The 22,862-nt window shown below is 37.0% G+C and overlaps 2 protein-coding genes across 2 annotated transcripts in view; both read right to left on the bottom strand.

Annotated features, from left to right (window-relative positions):
• Positions 1–22,862, bottom strand: part of LOC311081323 (junctional adhesion molecule-like) — a gene marked incomplete at its 3' end in the record, with an annotated part of 93,297 nt that overhangs the window by 61,319 nt on the left and 9,116 nt on the right.
• On the bottom strand, positions 1,474–20,046 carry LOC311097434 (uncharacterized protein; the record flags this gene model as incomplete). The annotated part of the gene is made up of 5 exons (XM_084137093.1): positions 19,803–20,046; positions 18,986–19,726; positions 2,445–2,658; positions 2,135–2,273; positions 1,474–1,864 (listed from the first exon to the last, which is right to left on the bottom strand). Exons 1-5 carry the CDS (start codon positions 19,848–19,850, stop codon positions 1,474–1,476), a joined length of 1,533 nt encoding a protein of 510 aa, XP_083993219.1. The 5' UTR covers positions 19,851–20,046.

Genomic DNA, 22,862 nt, shown 5'->3' with positions numbered 1-22,862 from the left:
ACACTCTAAACTTTACATAAAATGTTATTTTGCAGTACAAGAAGTTTTTTTTCTTTTTTTTTTTTCTATAGGATCACAAATGTACACTGTGTACACATACCTTGGCTTAATCACTTATTAATTTGTGCAGATCTGACAAAATTTGCAATGTCAACCTGAAGAACCACTTGTTGGACGTGTTGGACCAGCATGCTCCCTGTCTTCAGAGCTTGTTCAGAAAGAAAGCTGCTCGCACAGGGAAAGTGGTCTGAAGTACTGAGTCAGCTCTTCAGGATATATGACCAGGTCAGTTGGTTACACTTCTTGATGCCTGATATAGAAACTGCAGTGGATTTTGAAATATTTCGGTTGTATTTACAGACATTTTAGGGTGATAATAATAATAATAATAATAATTATGTTTATTTTTTATAGCGCCTTTCAAGAACCCAAGGTCGCTTCACAAAATAGTACAAATAGACAGACAAAAGAAACAAGCAATCAGCTTATAGGCTATATCAAGCAAACAAACAGAAAAGCAGATGGAAACAAGCAAACACTACAAATAATGAACATAAGTCAAAGATAACAAACATATAAGCCTTTTTAGCAACATATAAATTTCGGCAAAGTATGTAAAATAAAATAAAGGTGAGAGTGGTAGACAGAGAAATAGAATTGAAGATTATTTATTGAGCATGGTAAATATATGAGTTTTAAGTTTTGATTTGAAGATCTGGAGGTTGTCGATGGCACGAAGATTAGGGGGCAGTTTATTCCATAGCTTAGGGCCTACAACACTAAAAGCCCTACCACCCACAGATTTTTTATTATATGTAAGTGCTCGAGCAGCAGAGTTTTGTACCATTTGAAGGCAATGTATTGCTTTGGTGGGTAGGCTGCTGTATAAGGAGTTACAGTAGTCCAATCTGGAAGTTATGAAAGCATGAATAACAGTTTCAGCATCTCCAAAGTTAAGAGAGGGGCGTATATGAACAATATTCCGCAGGTGAAAGAAGCATGACTTAACAGTCTGACCAATGTGTGAATGAAAGCATAACGTGGGGTCAAACAAAACTCCCAGATTCCGCACAGTTTTTGAAGGCCTAATCTGAACACCATCAATATCAATAAAAATGTCATGTCCGGGTAAACTCTTTGATTTGGGGCCAATTAGCAGGATTTCAGTTTTCCCTGCATTAAGCTGTAAGAAGTTATCAGACATCCATGTTTTAAGTTCCTGAAGGCAGGAGATAACAGAAGCGAGTGGACAAGCTGAGTTGGGGTTAATTGTGAAATAAATTTGAATATCATCAGCGTAACTATGAAAGTTAAGACCATGCCGTCTGATGATCTGGCCTAGTGGCAGCAAATAAATGAGAAATAGAAGAGGACCAAGTACAGAACCTTGAGGTACACCATGAGAAGTAGTGACAGTACGGGATCGATTCTCACCTATCCTAACAAATTGCTGTCTATCCGATAGATATGAAGTCAACCACCGAAGATACCTATTGCAGACAGTCGAGAAAGAAGTGTAGAGTGGCACACAGTGTCAAATGCTGCAATGAGGTCAAGAAGAACCAGGATACTATGTGCACCAGAATCAGAAGCCAAAAGGAGATCATTTAGCACTTTTAAAAGAGCTGTTTCTGTGCTGAGATATGGACGGAAACCAGATTGTAGTGGTTCAAATAGATTATGTCTCTCTAAGTGTGACTGCAGTTGTGCCGCAACTACCTTCTCAAGTAGCTTGCCAACAAAAGCGAGGTTCGATATCGGTCTATAATTGTTCTGAATGGCGTTGTCAGGGCCGGACTTCTTGAGAATTGGAGTGATGGCCGCTGTTTTCAGATTAAGCGGGACATAGGCAGTGGCAAGAGATCTGTTAATAATGTGAGTAATAGGATGAATAAGTGAAGGCAAAAGAGTTTTTAGAAGATATGTTGGAATAGGATCGAGTGCACAAGAGGTAGAATTAGATTTGATAATCAGTTTTTCAACCACAGATGTATTTGTGAGTAGAAAAGTGTCTAATGGACAACCTATCAAATATGGAGTTGAATGGGGAGTGGCAATAGAAGAGAAAGATTGATAAATGTTATAAATTTTTTGTAGAAAAAAAGACTGAAAGCTTTCACAGAGATCAGCAGACCCAGCAATAGCTATAGAGGACGGTTTGACTAGTTTGTTTATCTCAGAGAAAAGAGCTTTAGGTTTGCACTTGGCTTTGTTGATAACAGTAGAAAGATAGTTAGAGCGTGCAATGTTAAGTGCTTCTTTATATTTCAGTACTGAATCAGAAAAAGCCATGGCATGGACAAGAAGGGAAGATTTTTTGTGAAGTCTTTCAAGGCGCCTACATTTTGTTTTCAGAACTCTAAGCTCAGTAGTGTACCAAGGAGATGAATGGGTAGACGGGACAGTTCTAGTTATTAATGGAGCAAGATCATCCAAGACATTACCAATAGATTTATCATAGGTTGAAACTATCTCATCAGGACTCAGGAGATTGAGTGCGGAAGGAAGAGCAGAGACAGCAATAGCAGCAGAGTAATTGTCAACAGTTATAGATCTCAGGTTCCGGTAAGATATGGTAGTTTTAGTTTTTGGTTTTACAAGGGGAAGTGAGAAGTCAAAGACAATTAGTTTATGATCAGAGATGCCCAGATTATGACCCTGAACATGCACATTGTCAATACAAACAGTACAGAGCAGATCAAGTGTATGAGAGTGAGAATGTGTTGGAAAATCAATATGCTGAGATACTTCAAAATAATCCAAAACAGACAAAAAGTCTTTTGCAGCAATACAATCAGAATCAACATGCATATTAAAGTCACCTAGCATCATGATTCTATCATGCCGGGCGAAGGCGAGAGTGAGAAGTTCAGTCAGATCAGAGCAAAAATGTGGATTATTTCTAGGAGGTCTATAAATCAACAAAATCAGAAGCGGAGCGGGGCCAGCAAGTTGAAGTGATAGACATTCAAAACTAGGAGCATCAAGAATGTCATATTTAGTCACTTTAAAATTGTTCTTAAAAATCACCGCCAGACCACCACCTCTGCCACTAAGTCGAGATTTTGTCAGATAACTATATCCAGGAGGAGTTAAAAGGTTCAATTCAATGAAGTCATCAGGTGTTTGCCAGGTTTCAGTCAGAAACAGTAGATCCAGGTCTCTCTCAGTTGTGATTTCATTCAGCAGTGTACCCTTGCCAGTCAGGGAACGAGTGTTCAAAAGAGCACAGTTGTGTCGATGGTGAACATGCGTTGGCGAGTAGATCGCATCTCTGGTTAGTGGTATGAGAGTCCTGGCGCGGTGGAGAGTCACATCATTATGGTAACTATGGTTACGTTTCGATCTCGGCGACAGGATCACAGGTATTGATAGAAAGGAGCCGTTGTCATAAAACCATCGACGTTTAGCAGACTGATGGATATAATGTGCACGACGTGCAATTCCGAGAGTAGTACATAAGTCAAATGTGGAGATTTCCAGCCGGGATGGACGATTTAGGTTATGCAGTTGCAATGAAGTGTAGTTTAAATCCATACCGTAAATGAGAAGCAGAAAAAGCCCAACAAAGCCCAGGGCAACGTAACAAACAAACGAAAAACAAAACAAAACAACAATTAACGATGAGAAGCGGCAGCCAGTACGCGCACAGCGTACTCTCACCGGAAAATCAAAAAGTCGATGCATAGTATTGTGTGGCTGTGCGGATTATATTCCATGTTAAATCAAGATACTCATACTCAAGTTTCTAATTCTTACACTGAAGGAAAACGTGGACATCCATGTATGACGAGCTGCCGTCCTCCGTGCTCTCCCCACCTATCTGCAACTCCAACTTTTTCAAGACATGGGATGTAAGTGTTGCACTGTTTGGTTACCAACAATCTCACTTGCCATTCAGATGTCATCCTGGTAGATTTTCAGTAGATTTTCTCACATTGGCTGATGCACTTGTCATGCTTTTTGGACTAATTTACGCCTTGGATCTAAGTTACCCAAAAGAGTTGGCCAACACATTTGACTTTACCCAGAAAGTCTTGATGGGTCTGGAGGATGGGAAGCTAAGGCCCAGAGTGTTGAGTCTTAAAAATGAGCTTTTGGCAGTGGAGTAACCTCAGTGTTTGAACAAAGCTCACAATGGTACTCCTTCATTTGAAATTTCATTTAAATTTAGACTTCTGTCACTTTTAGTGCATACCATAGAGCAAGGAAATTAGTTTTTTGAAAACAGCTTACAGATGTGTTTTAAAGTATGATTGTTCAACGTACAGTACGACAATGCAGTACACTGCAGTTCACGATGTAGTAATCATATCTTTGATTTATGTAAGCTAATAAGGTTATTATGTGCAGTGTAGTAAATCATTGAGCAAACATTTCTCAAGGGCCTTGCACTGTTTTGGAGAATTTCCATTTGACAAACAATTTATTGTTGATGTTTTGTGGTTACTTCATAAAAGAGTAAGAGTAGCAATTTAGTTACTTGATAATGTAGATTTAAAAACTTACAAAAATGAATAAAGTGAGTAATTTGTTACTGAGAAATTAAAACTGTTTTTATGAAGGTAAAAAATTGTATTGAAAAAAAAAAAGGTTATCATTAATTAATTTTAATATGTGCTGTGAACCCAAAAACTACTTATAAAATTACTTGATCAATAATGTTATAGTAACTTGTAAGATTAAGTAATTATCAGTTAAAATTGCCTAGTACCAGTTACTTAAAAAAAGGATGTTTCTTTAACTTATAAAATTTACTTAGTATCACTTAATTTTTTTGATGTAATCAGTTTCAACTATTTTTTTGAGTTATATTAACTTTTTTTAACCGGTTTTACAGTGAGTGCAGTTAGATACAAGAGAATTCCTACTGTGAAATTACTGTGAAAGTAATACAATTATTAACTTGGAATATACTGTAATTTCACACTAAAATTTCTAACAGTGAATAAGTGTAAATAAATGTTTGTCTTTGAAAAAAAAAAAATCCAGTACTGTCAATTATTAAATATTGCCAAAGAAATAAAGGAAATTTAAAGTCAAAGGCACATGAGGTGAAAGCCTACGGACACAACATTCCTCATAGATCTGCTTGCCCTTTAGGTCAAATGGAAATGATCCAAACTTACTTAGAAGGATGTTTTCATCAAATATTTTGATTACTATAGAGCTGATGAGTCATTCAGGGAAATCATGAGAGATTTCTGTGGTAACTGGGAATGTATTGAATGCAAAGAATATGACCCCTGGGCTTGATGTTTACTTTTTGCCTAAGGAGCAAATATGTAATCGTAAGTTGAAAAAGTTAGGAGCACATAAGAAAACTTCAGGGGTAGAGGATTTAAAAAACTGTAAAATGCCATGGAAGTTTCTGGTTAACGACTGTTCATGGCAGCACATAAAATTGTCTAGAATTGTGTTTACAGACACAGCATTCCTCATAGATCTGCTTGCCCTTTAGGTCAAATGGAAATGATCCAAACTAACTGAGAAGGATGTTTTCATCAAATATTTTGATTACTATAGAGCTGATGAGTCATTCAGGGAAATCATGAGAGATTTCTGTGGTAACTGGGAATGTATTGAATGCAAAGAATATGACCCCTGGGCTTGATGTTTACTTTTTGCCTAAGGAGCAAATATGTTATCGTAAGTTCACTGTTAACCCTTGCTGTAAAATTCTGACAATATTATACCATTTTCCATTAAAACAGTAATATACCGTAGAAAATAAAAGTAGCCTACAGGAATATACTGTGAATTAACAGCGCTCAAAGTCGACACTCAGAGGCTGTTTTCCCAATCACACCCTATACCCTCATTCACTATTCTCTGCATTAGTTCACTAATATAGTCCACTTGAATATAAAGAAGTGAGTGAATTGAAAGACTGATGAACACCTGATAAGCAGAATCACTGAAGGACAGAGAATCAAGAACAGAAAAAAGAGAAACACAAAAACTACAACTGACTTCCAGCCACACTGAGTGTGAAACCAGTTTACAAACCAGTTTACGATTATTTCTTTCATACATGTACAAAAGTTCTTGTTGAGAATTAACAGAGATTTAGTTATTAATAAAATTTGTTGTCACCATGATGGAGATCAGTATTTGCTTTAGTTGGTCTCTTGTCCCTGGACTTCTTACCATTCATCTCTCTCTGACTGCTGTAACAGTGAGTTTATAAAACACATTTGTTATGGCAAGAAAAAGTCAAGAGGAAGATGATCAGGTGTTTTTTTTTTTTTTGTGATGATGTCACAATCATCCTGGACATGTCTGATTTTCAGTTTTTTCCTGTATATAGTCATTGAAATTATAGTTATCTCATATTTAGCATATATCTGTGAATCTACAAAATGAAGTCAATATTTCTGTAATCAGGTCTTCTGAAGAATATTGTAATCATATAGTGCATTCAATTTTATTTTACTCCTGCTTGACTGAGACCCACACAGATATCAACAATCAGCGTATGAATCTCAACAATGGTGAAAAGTTTCATGTCGCAATGCATGCTGGGTTCCAGGATAATATAAAACTCCCAGCATGCACTGCTGCATGAATAATAATAATAATAATAATAATAATAATAAAGAAATATTGCCACCTTTGTTGAGATTCATGTGCTAAATTGTGATATCTCTGTGTTTCTAAAACACAGTGTAGCTCTGTTTCTCTGCTTATGCATCATGTGTTAAAAAAAAGAGTCATTGTATCTTATTGCTGCGTTTTCACAGTGGCGGTAATGTAACACTTTTGATTGAGGATTAAACTCTGAATAAGTGAGAATGAATTCCTTAGTGAATGAACAGACAATATGATGATTTTGTCATCATAATCATTATAACTGCAGTCATTCATAAACTGTGTGTGCACAAGTGTGACTTGCAAAAACACAGCTCAAGCAGCAAAAGAAAAACTAACGTTTTAGCATCAGCATCCCAACTAAAGCAAGCACTGATCTCTATAACGGTAACTTCAAACAAACATTTTCAATTAAACATCTCAATAACAACTTCTGTATGACAGAAATAAAGTCATACTGGTTAATAAAAAGTGTAATAATGTGTAATGGCTGGAAGTCAGTCGTAGTTATTGTGTTTCTCTATTTTCTGTTCTTGTGTTTCTCTTTTCTTCAGTGATTCTGCTTACAATCACTTACATATTCCCTTAATTATCTCACTGCATCGCTACTTTTTACTCGTAGTGTGGATTTCCCTGAGGGGTTGAAAGGGTTAACTGTGTAAGATAAAAAAGACACACCCACAAAATGTATTTTAACAGTAATAAACTGTAAGTTATAAAACAGGTTTATACTGGCAACACTGTTGCCAGTAGTTTACTGTAAAATTATTTTTTTGGGTCACCATTGTGCAGAAGAGTAGAGCCTGTGCTTCAGTCCAGGAGAAGATCTACAAACATTGATGATTTGCTGCATGTTGCTTTATTTAACAGGCAGTGACTGTGTAGTTGCTGATCCAGTGGAAATCTTTTTATGTACAATAGTTTTTTAGTGGTCTCAAATGAAAGAAGTTCACAGTAATACTTTGCTCACATTATTAATGCATTATAAATTTTAGTTAATACATTTAAATGACAGTTGGTCAATTTAAGGCAGTCGGTTTCTGCAACTGTAATTAGTTAACTATAATTTAGTGCATTTTTACAGAAACAAACTAGATTACAGTAAAGAACTGTACAATTAACAGTATTTTACTGGCAACAGTGTTGCCAGTATTTTACTGTAAAAAAACCCGGTAAGGTCTAACAGTGTTGAAAAAGTTAGGAGCACATAAGAAAACTTCAGGGGTAGAGGATTTAAAAAACTGTAAAATGCCATGGAAGTTTCTGGTTAACGACTGTTCATGGCAGCACAGAAAATTGTCTAGAATTGTGTTTACAGACACAGCATTCCTCATAGATCTGCTTGCCCTTTAGGTCAAATGGAAATGATCCAAACTAACTGAGAAGGATGTTTTCATCAAATATTTTGATTACTATAGAGCTGATGAGTCATTCAGGGAAATCATGAGAGATTTCTGTGGTAACTGGGAATGTATTGAATGCAAAGAATATGACCCCTGGGCTTGATGTTTACTTTTTGCCTAAGGAGCAAATATGTTATCGTAAGTTGAAAAAGTTAGGAGCACATAAGAAAACTTCAGGGGTAGAGGATTTAAAAAACTGTAAAATGCCATGGAAGTTTCTGGTTAACGACTGTTCATGGCAGCACAGAAAATTGTCTGGAATTGTGTTTACAGCTGTTGTGTAGGAGTGTACTGGCTGAGGACATGGACTTCTGGAGGGGCATCACCAATTACATGATTTCTGACGAAGAAGACTGTACCGTTAATGTAGTGTGATCTGAGCCCCAGTCTTACAGATCATTAACTAAAAAAAATTGCTTTAGGGTTTAGTTACCATTTAATGATCTTCATAGACTAATATGAACCATAATCGTATTACATATAATACAAAAATGGAGGGGTTTACTCTAAATTATATTATAGTTGCCCAGGCTAACCAATAGCAGCACATATTTAAGCCAATCACAAATGATTTTCAATCTTAAAAGTTGTGGTTTCATCCAATAGGTACTGTGGTAAATTTGAGGTGGTTCATTCATATGTTAATCAGAACCATTCACACTTCTGCTGACTGCACACCTGACTGCATTATGGCCCTACTACAGTACCTGGATACATTCAGAATTACTAAACACAACAACATAAACATGACAGATTACAACATTTTCCTGAATGTCTGTGGAAACAATGTGAATGTCCTAAAATGTGGCGGTGCATAAATATATGTGATCAATGTGTCAAGAGCGCACATCAGTCACCACAATCTCCGTCTCCATCAAAACTTTATAGCAAGACACTGCTGCTTTATCCAGCCGAGAATGTTTGCATATCATCTGGCCATACAGTGGTGGGATGTTTTGGCTTTCCGTTCAGTTCAGTTTGTATCTCACACAGCGTGATGGCTCGCGCTCTTGAGAAACAATCACAGAATTTGACAGAACTATTTCGTGTGTGGATTCAAAAGACTAAATCTTGATGCAAGAAAGGTAGTAGCTGTGGCCTTCCCATTGCTGTGGTGCATTGTGTTCAGTGTTTGAAATGTTTTTGTCACTACTGCTATAGTTGGATTTAATTGATCCTGGAAATAATGGATTTTTGTTCTGATCTTCTAATAGGCCTACTAGTTTTGAAAGTGTAGCTTAATACTAAGCACATGTTTGTTTTCCTATTTCTCACAGTATTAAAACTAATATTTCAAAACTGATAGTATTGAAAACAAATAGATTTTCATAAACATACAATTAAAGCAGCCAACGAAAAACGAACGTTTAAAAGTCAAGGGTCAAGAGCCTACCTAAAGCAAACACTGATCATCATAATGATGACTTCAATAACATACTTCTAGATCAAAACAACCTTTGTTGCATTAATTTCCTGTTATCACTAAGATGGTTTGAAACAATCTGCATTGTAAAAATAACTATATAAATAAAGGTGACTTTATTTGACTGTATTCAAAACTGTAGCTTATTGTACAAATTGGTCTCTCTCTCTCTCTCTCTCTCTCTCTCTCTCTCTCTCTCTCTCTCTCGAAATTAAATTATCAATTTGGCAATGCATTGATTAACAGACATTACTTGCAGATACATTGAAATATCAATACCGTTCATCATCTTTCTTGGATGATTTTTTGTTTATTTTGTGTGTGTGTGGAGATTTTTTGTGTGTTGCCTTGAAATTAAAATTGAGACTGACTAGTTACATTCGCTTTGAGAACATTTTATTTGTGCATTAAATTAAATTTTGATAGAAATGTCAGTAATTATGCACTTGTTTAAAGTAAATAAATTTAAACTTTTAAGTAAATTTAAAGTTGTTCAATTAACTTTAACGGTAATGGTTAACAAAATATTTCTGGTTTTCTAAATTAAGTGGTTAAGAATGAATTGTCTCAACAAGAGTAAATAGTTTATTAAATTGTAAATTTCACATGATAATTCAAATGAAAATTATGTGTTCTCATTGGTTAAAGATGCATTTTGCTCTTGTGTTCCATTTGCCTTAATTAAGTTGAGATAACACAATTAAAATGTGTGGAAATGGGTGTCATAATTATATTAAGTTAGACCAACCATTTATTTTGTGTATTTTCAATTTCATTGGATGTGAGTATTTTGAAGGAAATAAATATAAAAATATTTATTTTTATTTATTTTTTGCTTTGAAATTCTGCCTCAAACCTCCCTGTGTTACGGGTGCATGCAGACAGGAAGACGTAGACACATACGATGAAGATTCAAATGGGTAACTTATTATAATCCAACAGGTAGTTGTAGGGCCCTATCTTGCACCCAGCGCAATTGACTTTGTACACTGACGCATGTATCATTCCTATTTTGCACCCGCGCAAAGCGCGCTTTTCCCTCCACAGAAGCACGTCGCTAAACTAGGGAATGAACTTGCGCTCCCTGGGCGGTTCAGCGCAAAAAAGGAGGCGTGTTCCGGCGCAAACGTTCCTTCATGCTATTTTGCAGGTTTAGAAAACAATTGCGCCACTAACCAGGAAAAAAATAGTTTAAAGTCAGTGGCGCGTTGCGCATGTTATTCATATGCTATTTTAAGGGCCCATGCTTGGCCATAATCAATGTAGCGTGTGCACAACGCGCATACACTTTGATTCTCTCATCTACACAGAAGCAGCAGTTTTCATTTTTGCAAATCATACATTATTATGATAGATAGATAGATAGATAGATAGATAGATAGATAGATAGATAGATAGATAGATAGATAGATAGATAGATAGATAGATAGATAGATAGACAATTTATTATAAAAGCATACATCTAGCTTACACATTTACCCAAATTATCATACACCTTTTTAACCGAAGTTAATTTGGGTGGGTTTCTCCATCCCCAACGTCCCTGACGAGAGCGTTGCTTTCCTTGGCTGTGAACCGCTCCTGGCGCGCGTCTGGCAAATCCGCCGTTATAATAGGAATCCGCTTTAGAACAAAGCGCGTCTGCTCTTAAAGGGAATGTGAGATGACGCTCTGATTGGTTTATTTCGCGTTACGCCCAAACCACACCTATGAATAATGAAGCTACTTCAGACCAACCCATTTTAGATTTGCGCCTGGCGCAAGAGTCATTTATCCCGCTGGGAAAATAGCAACAGCGCCAAGACCCGCCCACAAAGTTACTTGCGCTTTGCGCTTTGACACTTGCGTTTCAGATCGTTAAAATAGGGCCCGTAGTGTTAATATAGGTAGCAGGTAGTGTAGCAGGTAGTTGTAGTGTTAACATGACTGGACAAAAAGTGCAGGATAAGGAGACCTACACACACTCATAAAAAGATGATTAAACTAACACAGCTGACATGGATGAACTAATAATGATGGTAACCAACCATTTTTTCATTATTAATTATTACAAAGAAACATGACAAATAAAAACAAACTGAAAGTCCATGAAAACTGAACTAAACTGTTCTGTTCAGATGTGTGACACATTTGCATTCATTATTAATGTCAATAACATGTTTTACTTAATCTAAACTATAAGTACACACAGGCAAATTTTACAATCATAACACCTAGGTTGTATCATGTTAATTCAGCAGTGGTTTAAAATCTACTAATTTACAATTTCATATGTCCAGGAGAACATATGCTGGCCTAGATAGTTATTTCCTAGAGGCTTTTATAATATAATAGATCTTTTCTAATATTGCTGCCAAATCAGGCCCCAAAATTGGCCCCCAATTTTACAGAAAAGGCTTAAACCTAGTCCCAGACTAAAATGTGTGTTTGAGTTGCCTTAACTGAAAGCAACTTGCACTGACAAATCTTAAAAATATGTCAGTTCCATTGTTTTGTCGCGAGATGCACAACGGTGATGTTTTTTTCTATGGTGCAGTTAATAAAAGCTACTTAAATGTCCTAATTAAACTAAGGCCTAATCCTAATGTAAGCCAGGCTGAAAACCTATTAACTTTTTGAAGTATGTTGCAATAACTGTTTTAATAATTTGTTGTTTTACCTCAGTTCAATTAATTGTGGATTGTAGGAACCATTTAATACACTTGTGTGGAACAACTTGAAAAATATTCTATGTTTTTGAGTGTTGAAAGGACTGATGACCGATACCGATCTTGTGCATTTTTAAAATTGTTTGCTCTTTTTGTTTGCTCACCACAAGAGAACTGGTCTGGTAGACCATAGCATTCTAAAAATGTAGCCAAACATGGAAAGATTATCTAGCAGTCAACACACCTAAAGCACATTAACTTAAAAGCTGCTGCCACCTCCTGGCTCTTCTAAAATACAATAGTGAATAAGTGAGACTACAAGTGTTATCTATGTCTGTTTTTTTCTTTTCTTTTTTTTTTCTCATTAGGAACATTTAAAAAAGTTTACACTTGGATAATTGTATTTAATAAACAGTCATTCTATTGTTATTTCAAGAGAATCATACAGGGTTCCCAAAATTTGTTGGTGAAAATGGGAGGATGATTTAATGTATTTAGTGTATTTATTGTTTGTAATTTCACTTCTGTTAGTGTAACTACGCCTCTCTTCCCTGAATGTCCGCAAGTCTGGGGGAAAAAGAAGAGGAGGGGGAGGCAACTGGAGACTTGTTTCCTCTCATCATACACTCAACATCCTTACATGACTCTGTCCATTACAGTAGTGGCCATTTGGAAAAGTACAGTATTAAGTTTTTTTTCGCCACTACTTCAAATGTTGTCCAATTCTTACTAAAATTGGCTCAGATGATCTTTGGACTGAGCCACTCAGAAATTCAATTCAATTCAATTCACGTTTGTTTGTACAGCACTTTTCGAAATCCTCATCATTTTAAAGCAGCTTTACAGAAAGTGCATGAGTCCATATTACAATTTAGAGTGTTCTGTTATCAGAGGTAACTTTATTTACATTTCTGAAATACTTAATTTAGGCAAAGTCATAGATACCCAGCTAACAGAATTTTGTTATAAGAACGTTCTCCAAATATCAACCCATTCTCACTCCCAAGGTATCAAAAACTAAAGCATGGTCAAGCGCCCCCGGCGTCACACTGAAGACGCCAAAGGCGCCCCTCGGCGTCATTCTATGACTAATTTGGAACTCCGTTGCTTTCAATGGGAAAACTACGGAGCCCGGTGTTGTGCCAAATTTCGACCCCCTGCCAAATTATTACATAGCAAAATCTCCAGAGTTAAATTAACTCTGCTCAGAGAACATTTGGTCCCCCTCTACAGAGAGTTAAAATAACTCTGAAACAGAGTTAAAGTTAATGAGATACTTAAGTGATTAATTAAGTGATGATTTGGCATTAATGATGAACACCTGCTGTCAACAAGAAGAATCGCTGAAGGAAAGAGAAACAAGAACAGAAAAAAAGAGAAACACAAGAACTACAACTGACTTCAGACACAAGCCATTTCTCAATACCAAGTACGCAAAGTTCGGACTTGAGTCCTTGGTAGTTCGGACTTGACAAGTTCGACTCAGGAGAACGAACTCCCGAGGACGGGAGGACGCAAGTCCGATAATTCTTAAATGGAACAGCGGCGTACTTGATAGCGTCACTCAGCTCGCTCTGGCTACTCCGGTTATCTTTTTATGTATATCTAGGCTACAAATAAAACAAAATATGTTATAAACCACCACTCTGCCTCTTTTCATTTTCATTTTCAAAAATCTTAAACATAATGGCCACACAAAATGTGGTTCAGGCAACGCAATTGATTATCTTCTGTAACAAATACGACTCGGGGTAAATGTGAATTAGCTCAAGAATATAGGGAATTTTGGAAATATTAATAATCATAACTCATGGTCATAATTCATAAGTCGCATGTACATTTATTTTATCAATTATCGAGATTACCTTGTTCTGTAACTGGTCTGATCATCATTTATTCGTCCAGCAAATAAATGTAAGATTATTACAGTTAAGAAGGGGGGGTATCCCTTTACAAACTCCAAGAAAGTTTTATCTTCTGGCCACGAACATCAAACTTTCTGAGTTTATTAATTAAAACTACTCCATGTAGTCTATAATAACGAGCTTTGTAGCTTAGATCTTTGGTTTCATTGATTTATAAGGTGGGTTTTCAAACACAGAGACAGTTAAAAGTATAAATGGATTTTAATAAATGTAAACTAAAGATTATATGAGCTACAAATATAAACGTACGTAAAAATGCAAACAATAAACACATAAACATTTAACCAAACAAGAAAATACGTGATCAGAATAAAATGAAATGAAATAAAAGAAAGAAAGAAATAGAGTGAGAGGAAAAGCTAGTAATTATTACATACAGAAACCTAAGTTCACGAGACACCTGGAAAACAGCTTTTATCAGATAATGTACTTGCGAGTTTCTGTGCTCTTTCTGGTGAGGCTGAAACTGAGGCAGGACAGCGTGGACGGTGTCGATCCTGTTTCTGCTGGGTCTTCCGGTGCCGCGGGAAGCTTGAAAGGCTCACTGAATGTAACGTTACCGAGAAAGTTCAGATTCGGGAGAGGTTGCAAATCTTGGTTGCAAAGACGGCGGCTACGACTCGAACATGCGTTCGTTCGATAGAGAAGGCTAGGGCCTTCTTCAGATGTTCCTTGGAGAAGCGCTGCGCCGGGGAGAAGAGGAGGAAGGGTGAGAGATCAGGGATGAGAGCGGGATCAGAGAGAGGAAACAGGGTCTCTTGCTTTTTAAAGACATCTGTTTACGCCCTGTTTTGTGACAACAGCAAATCAGATCTTCTTTTCTGAAGCGGGAAAAGTTTCTTTGTTTGTGAAGAAAACGCCTACTTTGACTTTCATGTGAGAGATCGAAAAATAACATTCATATTTAGAAATATGGTATTTCCTGGAATAAATGCATATTATTGTACTTTGCAGTCAAGATTCGAATCCGACAAGTTTTTCCCATTACATTGACACCTCGAATGACGTTTTTGCATGAAAGAAATACAGGGTTACATAATTTCCTCATAATCACTAGCATAGCATTGTTATTGGATCACATGTGTGGAAATGTCTGGAATGTTGGCGTGCAGAGGAACTGGACGAGCTGCAGCTTTGGAGTCATAAAAGTTTATGACCAGGTCGAGTTACAAGACACTATTGAGGGATTTTCTTTCAATGAACCTTCAGAATTCAAAACTATACTCTAGCAAACCACACCTCTATTATAAAGCAAAACTAATCACACATACATATCGGAAGGTATACATTCAAGAGCCATATTTCTATATGAAGTTGCACCCAAAGGATGTTGTGTGTGTGTGTGTGTGTGTGTGTGTGTTAGAATGTCTCCTAAGTTGCCTCTCGTGGTGCCGTACCACGTGAGGGGTTGGGGGTTCGTTGGAAAATGGCATTCAGCAAAGACAAATGTAGTTCTGTGGCAAGTTACTTACAGCCTGAGGCGTCGTAGAATTGATGCTGAGGGAAGCAGATAGTTCTGGAGAACTGAAAGGAGTCAGTCTTTTAATTTGCCTTCAGTACACAAAGAACAAACGTTAGACCTAGAAAAAGGGGTGTTGTCGCACCACGTGATAGTTTGAGAAACAATATGGACCTGTTCGTTTATTTCATTAAGTCGTGGTAAACATTAACCAGCGAGATCTGCTTGCACGCCTGGAGACATGCTACCAGGCCACATTATTCAACGCGTTCTGAATATGAACATGTACATGCTCATATGTGTTTTAGCATGAGAGAAACAATCAGGATTCGCTAATTCAGACCATCTGGCTGTCATTGTCATTGTTGCTACACTTCACTGCATATTTATAACAACACAAAATATAAAGCACAACCCTGACTCTTGATGAATGATGAATAAAAAACATTATAATATTGATCATTAAAACTAACATTTAGCAAAAAGAGGGTTGTGTCATTTTATTTTATTATATATGTACATACAGTGAAGAGAATGTAGGCAACATGTAGGCTATAATAAAATATTTTATATGTTTTAAATATATAAAATAAAATGGCATGACCTTTTTTTGTTAAATGTCAGTTTTAATGATCAAGTATAAGTAGCCTAAAAGGTATAAGAAGCTATACAATAATAAAGCATACGATTCAGTCAAACAAAAGTCAGCTCTCTAGGCTACAACGTTAAAGTTAAATAGACTAAATAAAGCTATGAAACTTCACTTTGCCCTCAGCTTAACGTTTTGCCAGGGAACAAATTATAGATTAATGAGACAAATAAAATAAATAAATAAATAAATCGCCCGTTAGATATACACAAGACGATTTATATCTCATGTTAAACCACTAGACTAGAGACATCCGAGCCAGCGGCAAGTCAGCAGCACTAGCTGAGGAAAGGCTGTTCTCGGCGGGGTAGGCCTACATGAGCGCCAAGCGTCCGATTGCCTGGTTCTCACAACTCCGAAAACGTGCTATTTCAAATAGGCGCTATCTTTATAAATAAACCAAAGATTTGATCTTTAAACAACTACATTCTCGCCTGAAATACAAACTACATTTTGTGACACAATTACAGCAGTATTTTTAAATTACGTGGGGTTTCTCCTCTGCTTTTGACGCTTGTTGGTTGGTGTGAGATGCATTCTGGGATACCTGGCTGTCTCAAGTTCGCACAAGTCACCTCTCGGTGCATCCTCGGTAAAAGGGGCGGATCAAGAACACATCCGGGGATTTGAACTGGACTTGGCTAGATGTGAACTTTGAATTGGAACAGTACTTGGGCAGCGACTGATGACGTTTCACAAGTCCACAAGAACACAAGTACAGACAAGAACGCATATTGAGAAACGGCTACAGTCTTCAATAGCGCTCATACCTGTATTTACATCCTGTTTTCGGTTGAAGTCCAAAGTAGTCGATTGTCGAGTTCACGCGCATATGTTTAGTTACCTATGATCACGCGCGTGAACTCGACAATCGACTACTTTGGACTTCAACCGAAAACAGGATGTAAATACAGGTATGAGCGCTGGCCGAATTAACTTCATTTTTATTCATATCTTTCACATCTACTGCAGTCAGATTCACCCGTGTTCACTCTGAAGGAATCACTCACATGGCTGTGCACTTGTAATGACACATCAAGGATGTTAAGAGGGTAAAAGCAGGTTTAAAATATGCCCCATTGAAGTCAATAGGGCGCAAATTTTAAAAAGAGGATAACACGGTGTAGGCAACACCGATTTTTGTCGTTGTTCTCTATATTGACAGCACTCCAAATTTACAAAAAAATGAGCTCAATGTTAAAATTGACCGGAGTTCTCCTTTAAATCAACTGAAGACAAAATAAGACATTCAATCTCTCAAGATCTCAGCAGAGGAGGATTAAACAACTCCACAAACAGCATTACCAGCTTTACTTATTACTAACCAGATTGACTTTATTTCTGTCATACGTTTACAGAAGTTCTTATTGAGAATTAACAGAGGTTTAGATGTTGACGATTTATTGAAAATGTTTGGTCACCATTATCGTGATGAGTGTTTCCTTTAGTTGGGCAGTTTGACACTAGCTTTCTTTTGTGTTTATTTGTGGTTTTTGTAACAGCGTTTACCAAAACACATAATTTGTTGCAAAGAATACCAGAAACAAAGATGTTCAGGTGATCTAGTTTTCAACAACAAAAAGTAGAATGATGCGCTTATATCCTCACTGTCCAAAAGTAGTTCCTAAGACACAGACATCAAGAATCAGCATATGAATCTCAACAATGGTGACATGTTACATGCCGCAAAGCATCCTGGGAGCCATGAGTTTTATACTATTGTGGCTCCCAGCATGCATTGCAGCATGTAGCATGTCACCATTGAGTCAAATTGCCCAACTGAAGGAAACACTCATCACCATAATGGTAATCATACATTTTCAATAAATCGTATGATAATAAATCGTGCTGGATCTCTTGCTGCAGAATCACAACAATAGAACAAAGTGAATAACATACTACCTGTATAAACCTCACACATAATATCAGTGAGTTAAGCCACTACATGATGATGATTATATTCTTATCATCAATCAGCTTAAAGCATCTGACTTCATTTTCTCTTGCTGTTCTCGCCATAACAAACAGACACAGCTGTCAGAGAAAAACTAATGTTAAAAAGTCAAGAGCCCGACTAAAGCACATACGGATTGCCATAATGGTAACATCAAACCAAACTATTATTTTAAAATAAATAATCAACATCTTAACCTCTGTTAATTCTCAATAAGAATTTCTGAAGACGTCTGACAGAAATAAAGTCAGTCTGGTTACTAATAAGTGAAGCTGGTAATGCTGTTTGTGGAGTTGTTTAATCAGATCTTGAGAGATTTGATGTATTTTATCTTCAGCTGATTTCATCCAAGGTTGTGGCTGGAAGTAGTTCTTGTGTTTCTCTTTCCTTCAGTGATTATGCTTGTTAACAGCAGGTGTTCATCAATAATGCACAATCATTATTCAATCACTTAATTATCTCATTACCTCCAACACTGATTAAGTGTTACATTAAACAGCCTGTAGTGTGCACACTAAGCAGTGTTCATTTAATCTGGGCAAACCCATGTGGGGCCTACATGGAAACTGGGGGCAAAACTGGCTGGGCCCCAGTTAGATAGCCCAGGTCAAACCCATTTGGGCCCCACATGGCTGTGCTGGCTGGGTCGGGATAAACAAAGACACTAAAATTAGCGTAGATGCCATTCTTCTTATGATGTAACGAGTACATCAGGATTTATGGGAAGTCTCACATATGATATGTCTTACTTTTCAAGCAAAGTGGAACCAAAATGACTAAACAAAAAATAAACTTATAGCAATGTTATCTTTGCAAGCACAGACTGTTATCTGAGAAGATAAAAGACATTAAATCTCTCAATATCTTTGCATTTCATGACACTTTAATCATGACAAGAAAGTTCAGTAACATGTAAAATCTGCAAGTGTTTACCTGCTCGCAAAACAATATTTGCAAAATTAGTAAAACATTAAAGAACGCAGCATGGTTTCCACTGCTTAACAATGCACAATTTGGTTCACTTATTTTTCCAGTGCTGTTCAACACGAACACAGTCTCACACCAGAGATCAGGCTGAATTGTTCTGTTTTTGACAGCAGTGACTTTAAACTTCTCATATGGAGGAATCAGCACCTCTTTCTCATCAGGATACTTTGAGTATTCTGTTACATCAGCACCTTCACAAGTGTAGATTTCAAAACAAGATTTATTTCCAAAACCCTGTATTACTTTACGATCAAGAGAGGAGAATGAAAATGAGCTCAAACGAACCTCTTTGCTCTGAACATCAAATTTAATATTTGTACCACGATAAGTTACATAGCATCTATTTTGTGTTTTCTTCAGAATCTGTATCGCTTCTGTTAACAGAAAGTGAAGTGAATGCCACTTGAATGTCCCTGCTTTGTAGTGTCCCTGCTTTGTAGTGTTAGTGTACACATGAATGGCGACAGAGTGAATCTGTTGCAAGTTATCCTCTGCTTTCTTTGCATTCTTTTCACCTTCTTGCCAAGCCTTATTAAATTCAGCTGAGGTCGATTTTTCCTTCTCTAGATATGTTGTGTTCAACAGGTCTGCCATTTTCACAGTACAACCATCATATTGATCATCAACTGAATTCGGTGCCATATCCAATCGAAATATCTGTCCTTCATCAGCAGCAGCGCTGTGATCCTGCAGCAACAGGAATCATAATGATCACATCATCAGTATTCATGTCTGTAATACTCATACTAGAACACAAGCTTACCTGTCCTAAAGCAGCTAAAATGATAAGAGCTTCAATGATCAGCAGCATCTTGGTTTTAATAAAATCCCCCCAGATGATCTAGTGAAAAACAGATGCTGGAAGACAAGAAGCACAACAGGGTTTAACAAATACAAAACTTGTCACTGCAATTAGAATATGTACATAGCTTTGCACATCATGTCATGATGGTCAAATTATGATTATCAAATCATAACCAACACCACCTGATTACCTTTTCTCTTTGTTCATCTGAGAGTTACAACTCAGATACAACAGCCAAACAAAATCTAAAGTTAATGCTTTAAGGGTCAAGAGCCCAACTAAAACAAACACTGATCACCATAACGGTGTCTTAAAAAAATAGATTTTCTCCTTTGGTGATTCTGCTTGCTAACATCAGGTGTCTTCAATATTGATCAATTATCACTCAATGAATCACTTAATGAGCTCATTAACTTTAACACTCTTGAGTGTTAATTTAACACGATATATCGCACGATATTGTTATGCGCATCTCATCAGTAAAGCCGGTTCCTTGATTAGTAGTAAATCACCATCACCTGCTTTCAGATGGAGCGGTGTTAAATTAACACTCCTGGGGCTTGGAGTGTATATGAGTCGCACTCAAGAGTGTAAAGTGTTAAAATATGAGTGTTAAATTAACACTCAAGAGTGTTAAAGTTAATGAGATAATTAAGTGATTATTTTAGTGATGATTGAGCATTATTGAAGACACCTGATGTTAACAAGCAGAATCACTGAAGGAGAAAATCACAAATTGTAAGTTACCATTATAGCGATGGGTGTTTGCTTTAGTTGGACTCTTGACCCTTATATGATTACTTTAAATTGTATTGTTGTTTGTCTGCTGTTATTGATTTATAACAGTAAAATGAACAAAGTGAAGTGTGATCTGATAGTGTTGGTTATGTTTTGACATAATCATGCTGTGATCTAAAAAACTGAAACTTATTGAGATAGTTTGGTTTAACTTGTTAGCAGCAGCTCTGTGATTCTACAGCATATGATCATCAGTATTTTGCTTATAATCCAAAATATTTAATAAACTTTGTTCTGATCAAAAGACTTTCAAAGAAATTAATTTAGAAACACAGACATCAATAATCAGCCTGTGAATCTCAACAATGGTGACAATAATAAAGCATGTTGCAGTGGCTGCCACCAATCACAACTCATTAATGGCTCCCATCATGCATTGCGGTATGAATAAATTATGATCTGAATTGTCTATGTAATTTACTTTTCCTAATTGAATATTCTGCTCGTCACCATTGTTGAGATGCATTGACTGAATCTTGACATCTGTGTGTGCCTAAAAGAATGCTTTTTTTTTAAACGACTTTTAAGAAATCCTTTATATTATATCAAAATTCTGGGCATTTATGCAGATTCACAGTTATGCTGTAACCAACAATATAAATCGAAGTCAGAAAGAAGGATCTTAATGAGTTCAGTGATCAAGTTCAAATGATGATTGTCATAATATAACCAACACCATCAGATCACTTTTTTCTTTGTTCAACTGGCAGTAATAACTCAGATACAACAGCCAAACAAAATCTAAAGTTAATAATATAAGGGCCAAGAGTCCAACTTAAGCAACCAATGATCGCCATAACGGTGGCTTACAATTTGAGATTTTCTCCTTCAGTGATTCTGCTTGTTAACATCAGGTGTCTTCAATAATGTTCAGTCATCACTAAATTAATCACTTAATTATCTCATTAACTTCAACACTCTTGAGTGTGGACTCATATACACTCCCAGGAGTGTTAATTTAACACTGGAGTTTTTGCTGTGTAGAAAGGCTTTCCACAAGGTTTAGGAGTGTGTTTGTGGGAATTTTTGACAATTCTTCTATAAGCGCATTTGTGAAGTCAGACACTGATGTTGGACGAGAAGGCCTGGCTAGCAGTCTCCGCTCTAATTCATCCCAAAGGTGTTTTATCGGGTTGAGATCAGGACTCTGTGCAGGCCAGTCAAGTTCCTCCACACCAAACTCGCTCATCAATGTCTTTATGGTACCTTGCTTTGTGCGCAGCCATGTTAGAACAGGATGGGGCCATCCCCAAACTGTTCCCACAAAGTTGGGAGCATGAAATTGTCCAAAATGTCTTGGCATGCTTTAAGCATGCCAAGCATTAAGAGTTCCTTTCACTGGAACTAAGGGGCCAAGCCCAACCCCTGAAAAACAACCCACACCATAATCCCCCCTCCACCAAACTTTACACTTGGCACAATGCAATCAGGCAAGTACCGTTCTCCAAGCCCAGACTCTTCCATCAGATAGCCAGACAGAGAAGCTTGATTCGTCACTCCAGAGAACATGTCTCCACTGCTCTAGAGTCCAGTGGCTCTGTGCTTTACACCACTGCATCCGATGCGTTGCATTGCACTTGGTGATGTAAGGCTTGTATGCAGCTGCTCTGCCATGGAAACCCATTCCGTGAAGCTCTACGCACTGTTCTTGAGCTAATCTGAAGGCCACACAAAGTTTGAAGGTCTGTAGCTATTGACTCTGCAGAAAGTTGGCGACTTCTGTGCACTGTGCACCTCAGCATGCGCTGACCCTGCTCTGTGATTTTATGTGGCCTAAAACATTGTGGCTGAGTTGCTGTTGTTCCCAATTGCTTCCACTTTGTTAAAATACCACTAAAAGTTTACCATGGAATATTTAGTAGTAAGTATTTAGTAATGAAGAAATTTCACAGATGGACTTCTTGCACAGATGGCAACCTATCACGGTACCACACTTGAATTCACTGAGCTCCTGAGAGCAACCCATTCTTTCACAAATGTTTGTAGAAGCAGTCTGCATGCCTAGGTGCTTGATTTTATACAACTGGAGCCATGGACGTGATTGGAACACCTGAATTCAATGATTTGGAGGGGTGTCCTTTGGCAATATAGTGTATATTAAGTATTCTCTGTGTTATGAGTGTGAAGGTTATTTTTGCACATCTGATAATTATAATCACATTATACATACTGTATTACAGTAATGAAGTTGATTAGGTTATATATTTTGATTCAGTATGT

The sequence above is a fragment of the Abramis brama genome (assembly GCF_963993115.1).
Source record: "Abramis brama genome assembly, chromosome: 1".
Lineage (NCBI taxonomy): Eukaryota > Metazoa > Chordata > Actinopteri > Cypriniformes > Leuciscidae > Abramis > Abramis brama.
The sequence above is the reverse complement of the archived record's forward strand: the minus strand, read 5'-3'. Positions and strand labels throughout refer to the sequence as shown.